Source organism: Coregonus lavaretus (assembly GCF_964263955.1).
Source record: "Coregonus lavaretus genome assembly, chromosome: 13".
NCBI classification, from domain to species: Eukaryota; Metazoa; Chordata; class Actinopteri; order Salmoniformes; family Salmonidae; genus Coregonus; species Coregonus lavaretus.
The window spans coordinates 18214130-18235794 of record NC_140000.1 but is presented as its reverse complement, the minus strand read 5'-3'; the positions used below and the strand labels follow the sequence as shown (position 1 = coordinate 18235794).

Sequence of the window (21665 nt, the reverse complement as noted above, 5' to 3'; positions counted from 1 at the left end):
TACAGAAATTATAGTGAATGAATGATAAATAAAAGGGCTTTAGGAAACTAGTGAGATTCAAGGATGTTGTGAGTGGGTGGCTGTATAAAAGGTTTGTATAAGACACAAATAATGGAATGAGTCATAGAGAAGCAGAGCCAAGGGGAGAGAGATACATTAGATAGATAAAAGACACAGACACTTCTCTTTACCTCCTGCCCCCAGCGGTCCTTCCAGGTGATCCAGGTGCGTCCGTCTCGGGAGTAACGGAGCCGGTAGCTGCGGGCAAACTCCTGGCCGTGCCCGTCGGCATGGCGACCCTGGGTACCGACCAGAGCCAGGAAGTGCAGCAAGCGCAGGTCCACCTGGAAGAGAGAGAACAAGATGTCTCTAGTCACTGATCTAAGGTCCGTTTTAATGTAGTGCTCTGACCCTCAACCCATCCTAACCCTCTACCTCCATCACAGGGAAGCTAGGGAACTTCTACCTTGATTAAATAAAACACAAACTCTAACCCAATGAAATTTGAGTATAGGCAGGATGAATGCACCTCTAGCCAATGGAAACAGAGAATCCTACACATACAGTATGTGGTTGTAGCCCATGGAGTAGGCCTGTGTTCTATCTGTCTCACCTGGAGGTACTCTGAAGCACTGGGGAACACTGCTCCTGCAGGACACCATGCGCCATCCCCCTCTCCTGTACTCAACCTGGGAGAGAGAGAGAGAAAGAGGGAGAGAAGGAGAGAGAGAGAGAGAGAGAGAGAGAGAGAGAGAGAGAGAGAGAGAGAGAGAGAGAGAGAGAGAGAGAGAGAGAGAGAGAGAGAGAGAAGGAGAGAGAGAGAGAGAGAGAGAGAGAGAGAGAGAGAGAGAGAGAGAGAGAGAGAGAGAGAGAGGAGAGAGAAAGAGAAAGAGAGAGAGAGAGAGAGAGAAGGAGAGAGAGAGAGAGGGTTATTGAATTATGAATTTATGGATTCCATAATGAGATCATTTTGGATAGAATAGAACTTTATCATCCAAACTATCCCAACCACAAATACATATTGCAGAGACCACAATTTCTATCACCACAAAAAGACCACAGTAAAACCACTTAGTCGCTGGCATCAGGATCAGTTCACACTGAGAACTGGACCACATAAAGCAAACCAAACTTGGACCACGTAAAGACCAGCCCTAACACCAAGACACATTTCTTCCTGTCAACAGTGTTGAATCGAATGCTAATAAAGTTTTACTACAGTGATCCCACTGAGGCAACCGAGACTAGGCACACCACAATCTACCATTCAGAACACTAGGTCACTGACACTGACAGAGGGAGGGAAGGGGGAGATAGAGAGAAGGCGGGAGGGAGGGAGATAGAGCCAGGCCAGGCCTCACTGCATCATACAGTACGTCAGAAAGGGAGGGAGGGATGGATGAAGAAAGGGAGAGAGAGAGAGACAGACCAGGCCTCTGCATCAGCCAAAATTATTAATATGAAAGATCACAAAATGAGAAAAACTATCCAAGTCCTCTATCCCCCCTCTCTCTATCCATTCCCTTCTTCCCCTTCTCTTCCCTTCATCACTCTCTATTCCCTCTCTCTCTTTCTCACTCTCAGACCAGCCAAGTCCTCTATCCCTTCCTCCCTCTCTCCTTCCCTCCATCTAACATGCTGTCACCAGCTGCTTTGGGACTATATCAATGAGCACCTCCCTAAAACCACACACCAGTCCTCCTCCCTCCATCCCTCTTTATATCTCCCCCTCCTCTCTCCATCACAGTGGTGCACATTTTCCCCTACTTCTCTCCACGATCCCTCCTTCCCGCTCTCTCTTTATTCCCCTATCTCTTTCTCCACTCTCTCCTCCCATCCTTCTTACTATCTCTCCCCTCCCTCTCTCTTCTTTTTCTCCCCCCATCCTCTCCCCCATCACCCTCTCTACTTCTCTCTCTCTCTCTATCCCCCCATCCCCTCTCTTTCCTCCCATCCTTCTTACTATCTCTCCCCTCCCTCTCTCTTCTTTTTCTCCCCCATCCTCTCCCCCATCACCCTCTCTACTTCTCTCTCTCTCTCTATCCCACCATCCCCTCCATCCCCTCTTTCCTCCCATCCTTCTTACTATCTCTCCACTCCCTCTCTCTTCTTTTTCTCCCCCATCCTCTCCCCATCACACTCTCTACTTCTCTCTCTATCCCCCCATCCCCTCTCTTTCCCCCCATCCTTCTTACTATCTCTCCACTCCCTCTCTCTTCTTTTTCTCCCCCATCCTCTCCCCCATCACCCTCTCTAATTCTCTCTCTCTCTCTATCCCCCCATTCCCTCTCTTTCCTCCCATCCTTCTTACTATCTCTCCCCTCCCTCTCTCTTCTTTTTCTTCCCCATCCTCTCCCCCATCACCCTCTCTACTTCTCTCTCTCTCTCTATCCCACCATCCCCTCTTTCCTCCCATCCTTCTTACTATCTCTCCACTCCCTCTCTCTTCTTTTTCTCCCCCCATCCTCTCCCCATCACCCTCTCTACTTCTCTCTCTATCCCCCCATCCCCTCTCTTTCCCCCCATCCTTCTGTGTCTCTATATCTCTCTCCCCACCATCTCTTTCTCTCTCTCTCTCTCTCTCTCTCTCTCTCTCTCTCTCTCTCTCTCTCTATCTGTCTCTGGTGTCTCTTTAATCACCTCTACATGGACTGACAGTCAGCCAGCAGACCCAGCCCAGACAAGGCAGGCTAGGAGAGACATGGAATCTGAAGCACACATACACAAACACACACACAAACACACACACACACACACACACACACACACACACACACACACACACTCTGTGGATGTCTAGTAATAGGCCATGTGAATCTGCCTTTTTAACAGATAGGCTGGTAATGTAATGTCATTACCTAATGTGCTATAAAGCGACATGCTGGCCACAGCCTTGTATTGTAATCTAATAGTCTTCTGCTATGTGATTTAAACAGGGTGACAACAGACAACAGACATAGTCAACGGTAGAGAGATACAGACCCAGAACCAGACATGAATAGAGATAATGTAATTGCACACACACACACACAGGCATGCACACACACACACATGCAAACACATTTTGAATACTCTATTTGCACTCTCCACAGTAAAGCATTGAGGTACAAAGGACCCACATATGTCAAAGGTCGCAGAGTCTTAGAATCATGGAAAACAGAAACACGTCTCCTCCACAGAGATAAGCTACCATAACAGCTGACACAGAGCTATACAGGCCAGCTGCTGGGCTTTTTCCCTTTGGAAGGTATGCAGCCATTCACACAAACACACACACATGCAGGCAGGCACGCACACACACACACACACACACACACACACACACACACACCGACATATGTACCTGCCGTGTTTGGCCTCAGTAGAGTCTGACCAGGCACTGGAAGCCGTGATGTCAGAGTCAGGGATGGTGCCATCCTCCATCCCAAGGGCATAACGACACTGAGCTGCATGGATGTGTGTGCGGCCGTGCGTGTGTGTGTGTGTGTGTTTGTGTTTTTGTGTGTGTGAGAAAGGGAGACACAGACAGAGAGAGAGGGGGAAGGGACAAGAATGAGACAGAGACTACATAACATAATTCATCATGCCTGTCATACAGAGAGTAGAGGACAGAATAGAGCATTCTACTATCATACATTAGTATGTCCAGGAGTAGCATGATAGCTACATGTACAGATGTAGGATCTTCATTTGACCGGTTTCTCACAGCAGGAAAATAATCCTGCAGCAACAGGAAATATGAATTATTGTGTGAATTATAATTAATGGACATTTTTGTAGGGGTTCATACAGGAGGAGGGGCAGGAGGAGGGGAAGGAGGGGAGGGAGGAGGGGACGGAGGGGAGGGAGGAGGAGAAGAAAGAAGGTGGAAGTGGAGGGGATAGTGAAAGAGGGGAAGAGGAGGACATAAGATAAACAGTTAACCGATTAAATGGACAGCTCTGCTCTGCCCAGTTCAAATATCAGCCCAGACAACAGTCCTACAGGCATATATCAACCAGGCATTATCACTTAGCTATCTGCCATGACTTCACTGCAGGGCCAGACATGACCAAATGGAGGGCAGAGAACCAGTCTTATGTCACAGTGAGTGGTGGTGGTGGGCCAGCTGATATGAAAGGAAGGGGGTGTGGGGGGAGACAGGATGGTGCTACCAACTGGGGTGTGTGTAGGGGTGGTGATGGTGATGTGATGGAAAATGAAGGGCGATAATGGGGTGGTGCTAGTGGGGGGGGGGGGATTTAACTCAGTTATTGTCATTGATATGGATACTTTGCTTTGGGTGGATAATTTATGCTGTCATTGATATGGGTGTGTGGATAACTGATGCTGTCAGTGCTATTGGGGGGGGGGGGGGGGGGGGGGGTACTGGGGGATGATAAGGGGGGAAGTTCTAACTCATATGCTGTCAGTGAGTCAGTGGATAGGAATGTGGGGTTGGAAGATAAACCCTCTGAGACACACAGACACACAGACACACAGACACACACATCTACCCCCTACACGGACAGGCCTGTTTCATTACATCACTACCAAGCTGCCAATAAAACTCTCTCTCTCTAGGCCTCTCCATCTCTCTTTTTACTCATCTCTCTGTCATTGCCCTATCTCTGTCTCCATTGGCTTTCTTCCCATGCTCCATCTCTCTTTCTCCCTCTCTTTCTACCCCTTTCACACACATGGTGGGTGTTTCCCTTCTTTTATTCACTCTTCATATCAGTTGATAATCCCGGTACTAATGGGCTATTTCCTCCTATAAAATACTTGTTGTAGCATCACCACAGCAACGGTGTGGAAATAATAACCGTATGGATCAAATCAGATGACACAAACGTGTGCATGCATGTGTGTGTGCATGTGTGTGTGCATGTGTGTGTGTGGGAGTCAGATAATTCATTGTCTGCTTCTACCCTGGAGGTGACAGAAAACGGCAGCTCTGGTTTCACCTTGTTGAGTTTAATTTTCTCTACTCTCTCTATCCCTCTCCTCCCCTCCCTCCCTCCCTCCCTCCCTCGCTCCCTCCCTCCCTCCCTCCCTCCCTCCCTCCCCTCTCTCTGTTTGTATGATTGACAGGTTGATGAGCGGCCTGTACATTAGTGAGGTTGAATACCCGAGGCTCTATTTCCCTGCTACCATCTCTCTCCTGTTACACATGGCTGCCTAGGAGACACGGACCTGCTGATAGCTGATGGACAGACTTAAGGCACACATCCAAGAATGTGAGGAGAATGTAGACGAGAGAGAGGCAGAGAGGGCGCGGAATGGAGGGGTGGAGGAGGAGGATAGGGCAATGGGTGAGGCGGGGATGGAATTGTCTGACATTTCTTAGAGGGGGTGTCTGTGAGATCTTGAATGGAAGGTAAAACACATTTCTGTTCTGATTAGTTTTTTCCCTTGTTGTGACTCAAATTGCATTAAACCTGGCAGATTGGTCAATGATCATCAATCCCTAGTCTGTCTACTATCTACCTTGGCTTTAACTAGGTAGGTTATTGAGAACTCATTCGCTTTAACAATAACGACCTGGAAACAATTAACCAATCATATTCTGGGGATCTGATTTTACCTTGATCTTAAGCAGCCACTTCCTGTCTGACACCTGACCTCTCACCTGGGTTAAAGTGCCACTCGTGGTCATCTGCAGCCGACAACGCCACCAGGACGACAGTAACCATGATGACAGGCAACAGCCGCAGCTCTGGCGTTGCCATGGCAACGGCGACACACCTGGTTACCTGTCCGGAGACGCGCTGACGACCACAGGCATACCTGACAGAGAGAGGGAGAGGGAGAGAGAGAGGAAGGATTAGAAGATTACAGAATGCATGAATCCTTTATTTTGTATCATGAAAGAGAGTAGGAAGAATGAGAGAGAGTTAAGTGATAATCCGTGTGGATGGGTTTCTGTCTAAATGCCAGATCCAGTCTAGTAGATACAGTAGCTTCCTCTGTGATTTATTAAGACTAACTGAAGCCCTGTCTGTCAGCCCTGTTCATGTGTAACCAGACACCATGGACTCATTGGAGTGAAACGCCACTAAATCCTCAGGCTTAGAGAGGACCCATCCATTTGGAAAATCACCTTCATACAGACACTGTTTCAGCCTGGGGCAAAGCAACATAACACAATACAATATTTAGGCAATAAGGTCAGAGGGGGTGCGGTATATGTTCAATATACCACGGCTAAGGGCTGTTCTTAAGCACGACGCAAGGCGGAGTGCCTGGACACAGCCCTTAGCCGAGGTATATTGTCCATATATCACAAACCCCCGAGGTGCCTTATTGCTATTATAAACTGATTACCAACGTAATTAGAACAGGAAAAATAAATGTTTTGTCATACCCGTGGTTTACCACGTCTGTCTGCCAACCACCCAGTTTATACAATACAATATAACACAATATAATACAATATAATACAACACAATATAGCACAATATAACACAACACAACACAACACAATATAATACAATATACAGTGCATTCGGAAAGTATTCAGACCCCTTCACTTTTCCACATTTTGTTACGTTACAGCCTTATTCTAAAATGGATAAAATATATATTTTTCCTCATCAATCTACACACAATACCCCATAATGACAAAGCAAAAACTGGTTTTTAGATTTTTTTGCAAATGTATTAAAAATAAAAAACAGAAATACCTTATTTACATAAGTATTCAGACCCTTTGCTATGAGACTCGAAATTGAGCTCAGGTGCATCCTGTTTCCATTGACCATCCTTGAGATGTTTCTACAACTTGATTGGAGTCCACCTGTGGTAAATTTTATTGATTGGACATGATTTGGAAAGGCACACACCTGTCTATATAAGGTCCCACAGTTGACAGTGCATGTCAAAGCAAAAACCAAGCCATGAGGTCGAAGGAATTGTCTGTAGAGCTCCGACAGGATTGTATCGAGGCACAGATCTGGGGAAGGGTACCAAAACATTTCTACAGCATTGAAGGTCCCCAAGAACACAGTGGCCTCCATCATTTTTAATGGAAGAAGTGCATGATAGTCTAGCTAGCTACATTTTCAGATATTACACGTTTCTAATTTTGAAATTAGAAAGTGGTTTCATTTCAAGTTAAAGTGTACTGTTAGCTAGCTAGCTAACGTTAGCTGGCTGGCTCGCTAGCTAACGTTACGTGTATGATGTTATTATTCGTACCTCAGAGCCATTTGCTTTGCTAGTTAGAGCCTAATGTTAGCTAGCTATCATTTAACCTGGTTGGTTAGCTACCAGCAGATTCATGCAGGGTATTAACATCATGAGTTGGCACTATGGTTCATTGTTTAACTAGCTAACGTTAGCTGGCTGGCTCACTAGCTAACGTTATGTAACGTGTATGATCTTACATGTTTACCTAGCTAGGTTCATTGTCTACCTAGCTAGCTAGCTACATGTCTTAACAAAGACTCCACTATGCAAGTAACCATTTCGGGTGTGTTCGTAAATTCAGTCTGAGTATGCCAGAGCGCAGAATAACTGATGAATTTACAAACACACAACACCTGTTGAATATGGCTGGTGTCAGTAAACGTCGGCAAAAAAGCGTAATTACATTGTTGCCAGCAGAGCTGGTTAGGCTGTTTTCATGTTATCCAGAGGTAAACAATGAACCATAATCCCAATTTTGTGTCTGAAAGTAAATAGCAAGCTAGCCAATGTTAGCCAGTTAGCTTGGGTGCTTGACTGCCGTTATGAGGTCAGAACGCTTGGATCAACCCTACTCATCGGCCAGAGCGTCAAGTGTGTGCTCTGAATGCTCCGAGAGCGAAACGAGATGGGTGGGGCTAAAGCTTAAGGGTGTGAAAGATGCTGAATGGGTGTAGACAAAAAGAAGAGCTCTCCACTAGGTACCAAAACATTCAAAGGCCATTTTCTCAAAAGTGAGATTACAAGTTTATCAACTTTCAAAGCGGAATAACTTTACCATTGTTCCCTTAAATGCAGTGTATGATATACCGTTTTGTAGCTCTGTGTCTTTGCTTTTGTCCAATTTAAAAAACACAATTTCAAAATTTGCTACATAAGACCGAATAAAGGTGGTCGGTCACAAATGTGGAAAAAGTGAAGGGGTTTGAATACTTTCTGAATGCACTGTAACACGATATAATACAACACAACACAATACAACAAAATACAATATAACTCAATTCAACACAACACAACAAAACACAACAACAAAATACAATACAATATAGTACAATACAACACAACTCCCCATCCGTCCAGCTCTTAGTTCCACTGCCAATACATCACAACTCCTCTAATCAACCACTGAGTTTGGTTTAAGCTTGTTTCAACATAATTAGAGCCCAGAACCAGCCTGGTTCCAGATCTGTTTGTGCTGTCATGCCAACCCCCTGGTCAACTCCTGGCAAGACAACACAAACAGATCTGTGATCAGGCTAAAGTACCAGCAGTAGGAGGAACTTTAATATCCCTGAGGGGTTAATTGTCTTAGACACAGTACTGCAGTATACAAACTCTCTCAGACAATATTGAGTTGATTTAGTTGTTGGCAGCCCAGTGGCCCCCAGCCCAGTGGCACCACATTACAGACAACACTGGCTTTGTTTAGATCGGTTGTTGTTACACAATGAACCAATCGAAGGTGGTATAATTAGTGTAGCCAGCGTTATTTAGTCCTTCAGCATTCTAAATGTCAATCATGTAATTTCCAACTCCCTTATTACAAACTCCTCCTCAAGCCCTAATTGGCCTAAACATAGCAGCAGGGTTGTTTAGGAGATAGAGAGAAAGAGAGTAATAAATACATCTAGATCATTCCACAGATCACATAGCCAGAAAAGGACAGATAAAGAGAGAGAGAGAGAGAACGAGAGAGAGCAAGAGAGAGAGAGAGAGAGAGAGAGAGAGGGGTAACATATATAGATTTGAGATGATTGACAGTCCAGTCTGTGTATCAACACTACACAGAGAGGGGCTAAGCCACAGATAAGTGACAACAGACAGACAGACAGACAGACAGTTGATCCTTGGTCCTACACATGGTGGACCATTAACAAGTGGATATCAGAGCTCCATTCTAAACACTATTTCTATGGGTGGTGTAGTCATAGAAATATAATTAATTCAAGTTCTAATTCCTTCTACTTCTGTGGTTGTAGTTAGGCATTTATTACACACAAAAGGGCTTGTCCAGTAGGCAGTAACCCCACCATGAAAAGGTTGATTTCAGAGCTCCCTTCTAAACACTGTTTCTCTGATAGGGTGGATAGGGTGCTGTAGTAGTTAGACTGGGGCCTGATAGGGTGGATAGGGTGCTGTAGTAGTTAGACTGGGGCCTGATAGGGTGGATAGGGTGCTGTAGTAGTTAGACTGGGGCCTGATAGGGTGGATAGGGTGCTGTAGTAGTTAGACTGGGGCCTGATAGGGTGGATAGGGTGCTGTAGTAGTTAGACTGGGGCCTGATAGGGTGGATAGGGTGCTGTAGTAGTTAGACTGGGGCCTGATAGGGTGGATAGGGTGCTGTAGTAGTTAGACTGGGGCCTGATAGGGTGGATAGGGTGCTGTAGTAGTTAGACTGGGGCCTGATAGGGTGGATAGGGTGCTGTAGTAGTTAGACTGGGGCCTGATAGGGTGGATAGGGTGCTGTAGTAGTTAGACTGGGGCCTGATAGGGTGGATAGGGTGCTGTAGTAGTTAGACTGGGGCCTGATAGGGTGGATAGGGTGCTGTAGTAGTTAGACTGGGGCCTGATAGGGTGGATAGGGTGCTGTAGTAGTTAGACTGGGGCCTGATAGGGTGGATAGGGTGCTGTAGTAGTTAGACTGGGGCCTGATAGGGTGGATAGGGTGCTGTAGTTACCCATCTATGAGACACAAAGGGTATTGTCCAGTAGTTTTACTGGTGGATGCTTAATGATTGGGGGTGATGGGGGCAGGGAGGGGGAGACAGCTGGTAGGGGAGGGGGTGTAGAGGGGTAGAGGGGTAGAGGGGTAGAGGGGTTGGCCTGGGGTCCCTTTGTGTTTCTGCTTCATCTCTGACTTCACTGACACAGACCGACAGCTGACACACAGCTGTAGAGACACAGAGGAAGGGGAGCGACAGTGTGATGGACAGAGGGAGGGAATGAAGGGAGGTATGAAGACGAGTGAAAAGTGGAATTGTAGGCATAGTGAATGGGAGAAAAGGATAGAACGAGGGAGCAGTCCAGATGACATGGATGACATAGTAGAGTATGTGTGTGTGTGTGTGTGTGTGTGTGTGTGTGTGTGTGTCACAGAGGAGATTTCAGGGATAGCCAGCCAGTGCAGCTGTCCAGAACAAGAGACAGGCGCTAGGCAACAGATACAGGGTGCAAGTGTTCAGAGAGAGGGAGAGAGAGAGAGAGAGTAGACAGCTTGTTTTGAGAAAACACCCAAGCCTTCCAAACGAGTGAAGCAGTGTGTGTCAGCTGTGCCAGTTGACACCATGTTGAAATATGTCTCTTACAGGATTACAGTAACTCTAAGCATGCAGAAGCAGAGCTGAGAATCTCCCTCCGCTGGCCTGTCCACTATGTCAACAATCCTACACCATGGTAACCACTCCACATCATAAATGAACATGATCCCCGTCACAATCAATAACAAGGTACTCGACAAATGTTACAACGGATAAAATACTTTTACTGACCACCAAACTGGATGGAAACACAAACCTTAGGTTCTAAAGAAAACACAACCAAATTAAATCACCACTAACCAAAACCAAGATTATGTTTGGCATACACAGTCAAATGTTTTTGAGGCACCAGGCAGCTGCCATGTCTAAGTGGGAAAACAAGCCGCAGTGTTCAGGGAGAAGCTAGCGAGGGAAGCGAGGCGAGCCCACAGTGTTTAGCTAACCATCTATCTCCCTATCCCACTGCCATCTCCCTCCACTCACATGATTTGTCCAGAATAATCCACAGTGCTAATGAATGGTTATGAACAGCTGTCTAAGTCCCACCACACAACAATAAAACAGACAGAGAGAGTGAAGGAGGGAATGAGGGAGGGAGGAGAAAGGCTCTTATGAAAAAGTATGCTTCAGAGAAAGTTTGAAAAAAGTGTTTGGATTCCTTTTGGCACTGGAATGTCTCATGACAATCACATTGTAATTTGCATTCTAAACTATACTGAACAAAAATATAAACGCAACACGTAAAGTGTTGGTCCCATGTTTCATGAGCTGAAATAAAAGATCCAGAAATTGTCCATACGCACACATTTTGTGCACAAATTTGTTTACATCCCTGTTAGTGAGCATTTCTCATTTGCCAAGACAATCCATCCACCTGACAGGTGTGGCATATCAAGAAGCTGATTAAACAACATGATGATTTTGCAGGTGCACCTTGTGCTGGGGACAATAAAACGCCACTCTAAAATGTGTAGATTTGTCACACAACACAATGCCACAGATGTCTCAAGTTTTGAGGGTGTGCAATTGGCATGCTGACTGAAGGAATGTCCACCAGAGCTGTTGCCAGAGAATTTAATGTTCATTTCTCTACCATAAGCCTCCTCCAACATCGTTTTAGAGAATTTGGCAGTACGTTCAACCGGCCTCACAACCGCAGACCACGTGTACCCACGCCAGCCCAGGACTTCCACATCTGGCTTTTTCACATGTGGGATCGTCTGAGACAACCCACCCGGACAGCTGATGAAACTGTGGGCTTGCAAACCAAAGAATTTCTGCACAAACTGTCAGAAACCGTCTCAAGGAAGCTCCTCTGCATGTTCGTCATCTTCACCAGGGTCTTGACCTGACTGTAGTTTGCCGTCGTAACCGACTTCAGTGGGCAAATGCTCACCTTTGATGGCCACTGGTACGCTGGAGAAGTGTGCTCTTCACAGATGAGTCCCCATGTCGCAAGGATCTGTACACAATTCCTGGAAGCTGAAAATGTCCCAGTTCTTCCATGGCCTGCATACTCACCAGACATGTCACCCATTGAGCATGTTTGGGATACTCTGGATCGATGTGTACGACAGCGTGTTCCAGTTCCGGCCAATATCCAGCACAGCCATTGAAGAGGAGTGGGACAACATTCCACAGGCCACAATCAACAACCTGATCAACTCTATGCGAAAGAGATGTGTCATGCTGCATGAGGCAAATGGTGGTCACACCAGATACTGACTGGTTTTCTGATCCACGCCCCTACCTTTTTTTAAAGGTATCTGTGACCAACAGATGCATATCTGTATTCCCAATCATGTGAAATCCATAGATTAGGGCCTAGTGAATTTATTTCAATCGACTGATTTCCTTATATGAACTGTAACTCAGTAAAATCTTTGAAATTGTTGCATGTTGTGTTTATATTTTTTGTTCAGTGTTTAATGTGATTGTCTTGGAACTGCTAAGATCAATAGCGCCCATTAAAACACCCATTCAAGTTAGGCCATACTATGAGAGTTTGCCATACTATATGACTTGATGGTATCAAGCCCAACTTTGAGTTGGAATGTTCGTTCCACTCAGTCTAATTCTAAGGCATTGAGTTTGGGCCAGGGGTTGAACAAGGAGCTGATTCTAAATCTATTATGTTCTCTGTGTTCTGTCTTCTCTGTGTGGTGTCCATGAACACAGCAGCCACACAGACTGTTTCTCTCCCCAGCCAGTCAGTCAGTAAGACAGACCGTTCTCTCCCCAGCCAGTCAGCCAGTCAGTCAGTAAGACAGACCGTTCTCTCCCCAGTCAGCCAGTCAGTTAGACAGACAGACCGTTCTCTCCCCAGTCAGCCAGTCAGTAAGACAGACTGTTTCTCTCCCCAGTCAGCCAGTCAGTTAGACAGACCGTTCTCTCCCCAGCCAGTCAGCCAGTCAGTCAGTAAGACAGACCGTTCTCTCCCCAGTCAGCCAGTCAGTTAGACAGACAGACCGTTCTCTCCCCAGTCAGCCAGTCAGTAAGACAGACTGTTTCTCTCCCCAGCCAGTCAGCCAGTCAGTCAGTCAGTAAGACAGACCGTTCTCTCTCCCCAGTCAGCCAGTCAGTTAGACAGACCGTTCTCTCCCCAGTCAGCCAGTCAGTTAGACAAGCATGAGTAATAGTAACCCTCCCACTGGGGAGGCTAGAGAGGAGTGAGGTCTTTGTTTTGGGTTTCCGTCAGACCCAGTAGAGGGAGTAAAGGGAGTCACTGAGGCACAACCATCCGGTGAGTCCTCGATAGAAGGAAACACCTTTTAACCTCTCCGAGCATTTACAGTGTTCGATAGCGTCAGCCAGGGAAACAAGGCGGCACTTGAAGGCTTTCCTGAATGAGAGCAGATGGTCTTGTTGTGTTGTCTGTGAGTCAGGGATAGCCTGGTCCCAGATCTGTTTGTGAGGTCTTGACAGCTAACTTTAATTAACAACCAGAAATAACTGTCGATTTTCTGGTTCATTAAAAAGCCAAACTTAGATATGTGTTATTGGTTGTTGAGTCATTTAGACCATGCCCATTCCAAGCTTATCTTTCTAAAAACGACAATGTTATTTCAGAATAGTTACAGTGGGGGAAAAAAGTATTTAGTCAGCCACCAATTGTGCAAGTTCTCCCACTTAAAAAGATGAGAGAGGCCTGTAATTTTCATCATAGGTACACGTCAACTATGACAGACAAAATGAGAAAAGAAAATCCAGAAAATCACATTGTAGGATTTCTTATGAATTTATTTGCAAATTATGGTGGAAAATAAGTATTTGGTCAATAACAAAAGTTTCTCAATACTTTGTTATATACCCTTTGTTGGCAATGACACAGGTCAAACGTTTTCTGTAAGTCTTCACCAGGTTTTCACACACTGTTGCTGGTATTTTGGCCCATTCCTCCATGCAGATCTCCTCTAGAGCAGTGATGTTTTGGGGCTGTCGCTGGGCAACACGGACTTTCAACTCCCTCCAAAGATTTTCTATGGGGTTGAGATCTGGAGACTGGCTAGGCCACTCCAGGACCTTGAAATGCTTCTTACGAAGCCACTCCTTCGTTGCCCGGGCGGTGTGTTTGGGATCATTGTCATGCTGAAAGACCCAGCCACGTTTCATCTTCAATGCCCTTGCTGATGGAAGGAGGTTTTCACTCAAAATCTCACGATACATGGCCCCATTCATTCTTTCCTTTACACGGATCAGTCGTCCTGGTCCCTTTGCAGAAAAACAGCCCCAAAGCATGATGTTTCCACCCCCATGCTTCACAGTAGGTATGGTGTTCTTTGGATGCAACTCAGCATTCTTTGTCCTCCAAACACGACGAGTTGAGTATTACCAAAAAGTTATATTTTGGTTTCATCTGACTATATGACATTCTCCCAATCCTCTTCTGGATCATCCAAATGCACTCTAGCAAACTTCAGACGGGCCTGGACATGTACTGGCTTAAGCAGGGGGACACGTCTGGCACTGCAGGATTTGAGTCCCTGGCGGCGTAGTGTGTTACTGATGGTAGGCTTTGTTACTTTGGTCCCAGCTCTCTGCAGGTCATTCACTAGGTCCCCCCGTGTGGTTCTGGGATTTTTGCTCACCGTTCTTGTGATCATTTTGACCCCACGGGGTGAGATCTTGCGTGGAGCCCCAGATCGAGGGAGATTATCAGTGGTCTTGTATGTCTTCCATTTCCTAATAATTGCTCCCACAGTTGATTTCTTCAAACCAAGCTGCTTACCTATTGCAGATTCAGTCTTCCCAGCCTGGTGCAGGTCTACAATTTTGTTTCTGGTGTCCTTTGACAGCTCTTTGGTCTTGGCCATAGTGTTGTTTGGAGTGTGACTGTTTGAGGTTGTGGACAGGTGTCTTTTATACTGATAACAAGTTCAAACAGGTGCCATTAATACAGGTAACGAGTGGAGGACAGAGGTGCCTCTTAAAGAAGAAGTTACAGGTCTGTGAGAGCCAGAAATCTTGCTTGTTTGTAGGTGACCAAATACTTATTTTCCGACATAATTTGCAAATAAATTCATAAAAAATCCTACAATGTGATTTTCTGGAAATAAAATTCTCAATTTGTCTGTCATAGTTGACGTGTACCTATGATGAAAATTACAGGCCTCTCTCATCTTTTTAAGTGGGAGAACTTGCACAATTGGTGGCTGACTAAATCCTTTTTTCCCCACTGTAACTATTCTGAAATAACATTGTAGGTAAGTTAGCTGGCTAACTTATTGATCCTGCTTTGTAGAATACCCCTTTGTTTATTTATGCTGTAGTTGACAATACAGCACAGAGACCACGCTAGGTCAGGGTTGTTGTTAGCCTGGTAACACTGCTACTGGTTCTGAGGGGCTATTCTCTGAGAGTCTTTGAAGACCTGGCCAGAAGAACAATAGAGTCAGCTAGAGTGCTATGCTACTATCCAGCAGGCATTTTTGCTAATCCTGCAAGAATTTCCGATACCCTTTCCCTGAAGCCGTTGCCTTCCCTTGAAGCAGTCACACCTCCCTTTAAGTATTATTAAACTATCTGACTCAATGTATTTCTCCTCCATGTCATTGGTTATTGTTCTCAGAACATCATTGGTCACTGAAGCCGAGGGAAGATGGCTGCCCTCTTGGACAGTAGCCCAACAGAAAGTTCTGACCCTCGCTACGATCAATCGGGATATTGTCATAGGTCTGAGAGAGGTGTGGTGTGGGGCGTTGTCCTTCAACAGAACAACAAACACACTGAGATGGAATAATAATATAATAATATGCCATTTAGCAGACGCTTTTATCCAAAGCGACTTACAGTCATGTGTGCATACATTTTTACGTATGGGTGGTCCCGGGGATCGAACCCACTACCTTGGCGTTACAAGCGCCATGCTCTACCAACTGAGCTACAGAGGACCACATGAAGCCATCTGTCTGGAAACAATGGCTGTGGTGGATATCCTCTGTGATGACACTGTATGTAACAGTGCTATTGGTTGGTCAGTCAGTCTGCGGTCAGTGATTCACTAGTATGTGTCAGCTGACACTTCATCAATACCAGGAAGTACCAGTCAGCAGGAAGTAAGGAAGTACAGCCAGTCAGAAGTTTGGAATCTGAACTGATTTTGACAGGATGGAGCAGAAAGAGAGGAGAAAAAGTGAGTAATTTAAAAAGGACAAAAAGTGATGAGAGAGGTGGAAGATAGAGGCAAATAGATGGAGAGAAACGAACTAAATGCTTTTGAGAAGCTAAAACAAAACATTTCAAGAGTGAGGAAGGAGAGAGAGAGAGAGAGAGAAAAAAAAAGAGAGAGAGAGAGAGAGAGAGAGAGAGAGAGAGAGAGAGAGAGAGAGGAGATTATAAAAGTGGGCGGAAAGAGAATTGTAAAAAAGTCATTTTTTAAAGCGGGCGGAGATAGAGAAAGAGAGAGTGAGAGAGAGTGAAAGAAAGGGAACTAATTTCCAGGAATAGTTTGGCCTTGGGAAGTGTGGCATGACTCATTAGGACGACTCTCTGCTTTCCAAAACACAGGTTCAACAACTCACACACACACACATATGTATACACACTCACACACAAACACACACACACACACACACACACTTTTACTTCACTTAACTCCACTGGCTTGGACAAGCACACAACTGCCAGTGCCAACACCATAAACTTACGCCATGCACAACAACATTGCTCTGAACCAATCTAACTGACAAGGAATGGACAGAGAAAAGATTTACGCAATAAAGACCCATGAATCAACTATTTAGGGACGTGAGACAGGAGTAAAAAATGATTGTAATAAACTCTGATTCATTATATGCAGCTTGGGCCAAGTAGAAGTCAATCATTAAGGGAGTAAAACTTCATATTATTCCACTACGCTCCTTCCCCCTTTCCCTGGCCTCCCCCTCTCCTCTCCTCTCCTCTCCTCTCCTCTCCTCTCCTCTCCTCTCCTCTCCTCTCCTCTCCTCTCCTCTCCTCTCCTCTCCTCTCCTCTCCTCTCCTCTCCTCATAGTTAGGATCAGGTCTTCTTGGCCTTCCCCAGTCCTCCTTACTCTAACTCCCTCTCAGCTCCATAAGAGCTGCATTACTAGGATTGCACATTCTTCAGCAAGTCTACATCAGTGGAGGCTCCTCAGAGGAGGAAGGGGAGGACCATCCTCCTCAGTGAATTTCATAAAAATAAAAATAGTGAAAGATTAAAAAAGTTATCCTTTTTAGATAAAACAATACTAAATATATTCACGTCACCAAATAATTGATTAAAACACACTGTTTTGCAATGAAGGTCCACAGTAGCCTCAGCAGCACTCTGTAGGGTAGCACCATGGTGTAGCCGGAGGACAGCTAGCTTCTGTCCTCGTCTGGGTACATGGACTTCAATACAAAATCTAGGAGGCTCATGGTTCTCACCCCCTTCCATAGACTTACACAGTAATTATGACAACTTCCGAAGGACATCCTCCAACCTATCAGATCTCTTGCAGCATGAACTGACATGTTGTCCACCCAATAAAAGGATCAGAGAATGAATCTAGTACTGAAAGCATAAGCTACAGCTAGCTAGCACTGCAGTGCATAAAAAGTGGTGAGTAATTGACTCAAAAAGAGAGAAAGACAATAGTTGAACAGTTTTTAACAAATACATTTCTTCCAAAATTAAGGAGAAGCAAGAGAGAGATAGAGAGAGAGATACAGTACCAGTTAAAAGTTTCGACACACCTACTCATTCCAGGGTTTTTCTTTATTTTTACTATTTTCTACATTGTGGAATAATAGTGAAGACATCAAAACTATGAAATAACACATATGGAATCATGTAGTAACCAAAAAAGTGTTAAACAATTCAAAATATATTTTATATTTGAGATTCTTCAAATAGCCACCCTTTGCTTTGATGACAGCTTTGCACACTCTTGGCATTCTCTCAACCCGCTTCATGAGGTAGTCACCTGGAATGCATTTCAATTAACAGGTGTGCCTTCTTAAAAGTTAATTTGTGGAATTTCTTTCCTTCTTAATGCGTTTGAGCCAATCAGTTGTGTTGTGACAAGGTAGCGGTGGTATACAGAAGATAGCCCTATTTGGTAAAAGACCAAGTCCATATTATGGCAAGAACAGCTCAAATAAGCAAAGAGAAACGACAGTCCATCATTACTTTAAGACATGAAGGTCAGTCAATATGGAACATTTCAAGAACTTTGAAAGTTTCTTTATGTGCAGTCGCAAAAACCATCAAGCGCTATGATGAAACTGACTCTCATGAGGACCGCCACAGGAATGGAAGACCCAGAGTTACCTCTGCTGCAGAGGATAAGTTCATTAGAGTTACCAGCCTCAGAAATTGCAACCCAAATAAATGCTTCCCAGAGTTCAAGTCACAGACACATCTCAACATCAACTGTTCAGAGGAGACTGTGTGAATCAGGCCTTCATGGTTGTTGCAAAGAAACCACTACTAAAGGACACTAATAATAAGAAGAGACTTGCTTGGGCCAAGAAACACAAGCAATGGACATTAGACCGGTGGAAATTTGTCCTTTGGTCTGATGAGTCCAAATTTGAGATTTTTGGTTCCAACCGCCGTGTCTTTGTGAGACGCAGTGTAGGTGAACGGATTATCTCTGCATGTGTGGTTCCCACTGTGAAGCATGGAGGAGGAGGCATGATGGTGCTTTGCTGGTGACACTATCTGTGATTTATTTAGAATTCAAGGCACACTGTACCAGCATGGCTACCACAGCATTCTGCAGCGATACGCCATCCCATCTGGTTTGCGCTTAGTGGGACTATCAACTGAGATGGTTTGGTTTCCACTGCTCCATTGGACTCTGGAGCAGTGGAAATGCGTTCTTTGGAGTGATGAATCACACTTCACCATCTGGCAGTCCGACAGGCGAATCTGGGTTTGGCGGATGCCAGGAAAACGCTACATGCCTTGAATGAGTAGGTGTTTTAAAACTTTTGACCGGTAGTGTATATACTGGATTCTTGACATAGCCCACTCTAATATATCTACTGTTGACCTATCATTCTTAGTATATCTTGTGTAAAATAATCCAGTGTATATACATATAGATTACATTTGGATTACTGTTACAGTGCTATTTGGGTTGATAATTGGATTCGTTCCAACATTTCTTAATTTCTTGTTGTGTTTTTTTATATTACTATTTTTATAATAGTTTGTATTATTTGTGTACTTCTTTGACATTTTACTGCATTGGTAGGAGCTAGTAGCATAAGCATTTCGCTGCACCCGCTTTAACATCTGCTAAACTGTGTACGTGACCAATAAACTTTGATTTGATTTATCATGCTGAGCTAAAGCCTAGACATTAGATTTAGACCACGTTAGCACACTGAGCTAAAGCCTAGGCATTAGATCTAGACCATGGTAGCACACTGAGCTAAAGCCTAGGCATTAGCTCTAGACCACAGTAGCACACTGAGCTAAAGCCTAGGCATTAGATCTAGACCATGTTAGCACACTGAGCTAAAGCCTAGGCATTAGATCTAGACCACGTTAGCACACTGAGCTAAAACCTAGGCATTAGGTCTAGAAGTTGACAAAGCTTTCAGGTCTCAGGCAAGTTTACTCATCACATATATATGGGAGATTGGAAATGATGCAGACAATACATTGATAGAAGCCACACTCTATCTGCATTATTCATATTAAAAATACTTTTTTTAAAGGATAAAAAAAAAAGGCCCTGGTCAAAAGTAGAGCACTATGCCATTTTGGACTCAGAGTGGGACTCCAATAGGTTCCCACAGGACAATAATTTTGTTTCACTCTCACTGTCTGCTACTCCAACTGTTTTGTTTTGGTTCTCAGACAGGGCTAAGATCTCCGTACTTGTCGGTGCACGTCCAGGGAACTGCTCTGGGCCTCAAACAGATGATTACACCTGGCCGAGTGGAGCTACACTCTCTCTCTCTATAATCCCTATCCTGGATATATACACTGAGTGTACAAAACATTAGGAACACCAGCTCTTTCCATGACATAGACTGACCTGGTGAATCCAGGTAAAAGCTATGATCCGTTATTGATATCACTTGTTAAATCCACTTCAATCAGTGTAGATGAAGGGGAGGAGACAGGTTAAAGAAGGATTTTTAAGCTTTGAGACAATTGAGACATGGATTCTGTATGTGCACCAAGACAAAAGATTTAAGTGCCTTTGAACAGGGAATGATAGTAGGTGCCAGGCGCACTGGTTTGAGTGTGTCAAGAACTGCAACGCTGCTGGGTTTTTCATGCTCAACAGTTTCCCGTGTGTATCAAGAATGGTTAATCACCCAATGGACATCCAGCCAACTTGACACAACTGCATTGGAGTAAACATGGGCCAACGAATTGAGGCTGTTCTGAGGGCAACTCAATATTAGGAAGATGTTCTGTATATATACACTGAACAAAAATATAAACTCAACATGTAAAGTGTTGGTCCCTTTTGGTTTCATGAGTTGAAATAAAAGATCCCAGAAATTGTCCATACGCACAAATTTGTTAACATCTCTGTTAGTGAGTATTTCTCCTTTGCCAAGATAATCCATCCACCTGACAGATGTGGCATATCAAGAAGCTGATTAAACAACATGATCATTACGCAGGTGCACCTTGTGCTGGGGCCTCCTCCAACATCGTTTTAGAGAATTTGGCAGTCCGTTCAACCGGCCTCACAACCGCAGACCACGTGTAAGGCATCATGTGGACAAGCGGTTTGCTGATGTCAACATTGTGAACAGAGTGCGCCATGGTGGCGGTGGGGTTATGGTATGGACAGGCATAAGCTATGAACGAACACAATTGCATTTTATCGATGGCAATTTGAATGCACAGAAATACCGTGACGAGATCCTGAGGCCCATTGTGAGGCCCATTTCTTTTAAGGTATCTGTTACCAACAGATGCATATCTGTATTCCCACTCATGTGAAATCCATAGAATAGGGCTGAATTAATTAATTTCAATTGACTGATTTCCTCATATGAATTGTAACTCAGTAAAATCATTGAAATTGTTGCATGTTGCGTTTATATTTTTCTTCAGTATATGTTTTATTGTCACATACACCAGATAGGTGCAGTGTAATGTGTTGTTTTACAAGGTCAGCCATAGTAGTATGGCGCCCCTGAAGAAAATTAGGGTTGAGTGCCTTGCTCAATGGCACATCTACAGATTTTTCACTTTATCAGCTCAGGTATTCGAACCATCGACCTTTCGATTACTGACCCAACACTCTAACCGCTAGGCTACCTGCCACCCTAGATGGGAGAGAAGTGCAGTCACGAAAATCCATGGAGGAGTCCTTCCAGTGAATCTGAATTAAGAACCTGTCAAATCTCTTTTAGTCTCATGCTATAAACATTGTCTTGGTGAGAACATTTTTGCACTGAAAAAAGTATTATGTTTTAACTGAATAGAGCCCTAGGTATAGGCATAACAGTACCTATCTAACTTATGATGTACTTTTTTCCATATAAGACCTATACTATAAGTATGTAATACATCTATAGTAGCATTGGCATGCTAATGACATACTGGCGATAGAGTGAATATAAATCTGTGATGCTAGAGTGACTCTAGCTATACTGGACCTCTGAGGTTTGTGTTAGAGTTGTAGTGTGACACAAACGCCTCAGACCAATTCCCTGAATTCAATTTACACTGTCTCACTACCACCTGTCTGAGGAGAGGTGAAAGAAAGAGGGATGAGGGGGAGGAGAGAGCGAGAGGGGAGGGGGAGGAGAGAG

At 44.6% G+C, this 21665-nt stretch overlaps 1 protein-coding gene across 1 annotated transcript in view; it reads right to left on the bottom strand.

Moving 5' to 3' along the window:
- Nucleotides 1-21665, bottom strand: part of ddr1 (discoidin domain receptor tyrosine kinase 1) — a 61714-nt gene that overhangs the window by 35876 nt on the left and 4173 nt on the right. The window contains exons 2-5 of the mRNA XM_084174662.1: nucleotides 5612-5769; nucleotides 3344-3446; nucleotides 614-689; nucleotides 192-344 (exon numbers count right to left, since the gene is read on the bottom strand). Of these exons, the coding sequence (XP_084030788.1) occupies nucleotides 192-344; nucleotides 614-689; nucleotides 3344-3446; nucleotides 5612-5711 (432 nt within the window). The 5' untranslated portion in view covers nucleotides 5712-5769. The remainder of the gene's footprint in view (nucleotides 1-191; nucleotides 345-613; nucleotides 690-3343; nucleotides 3447-5611; nucleotides 5770-21665) is intronic.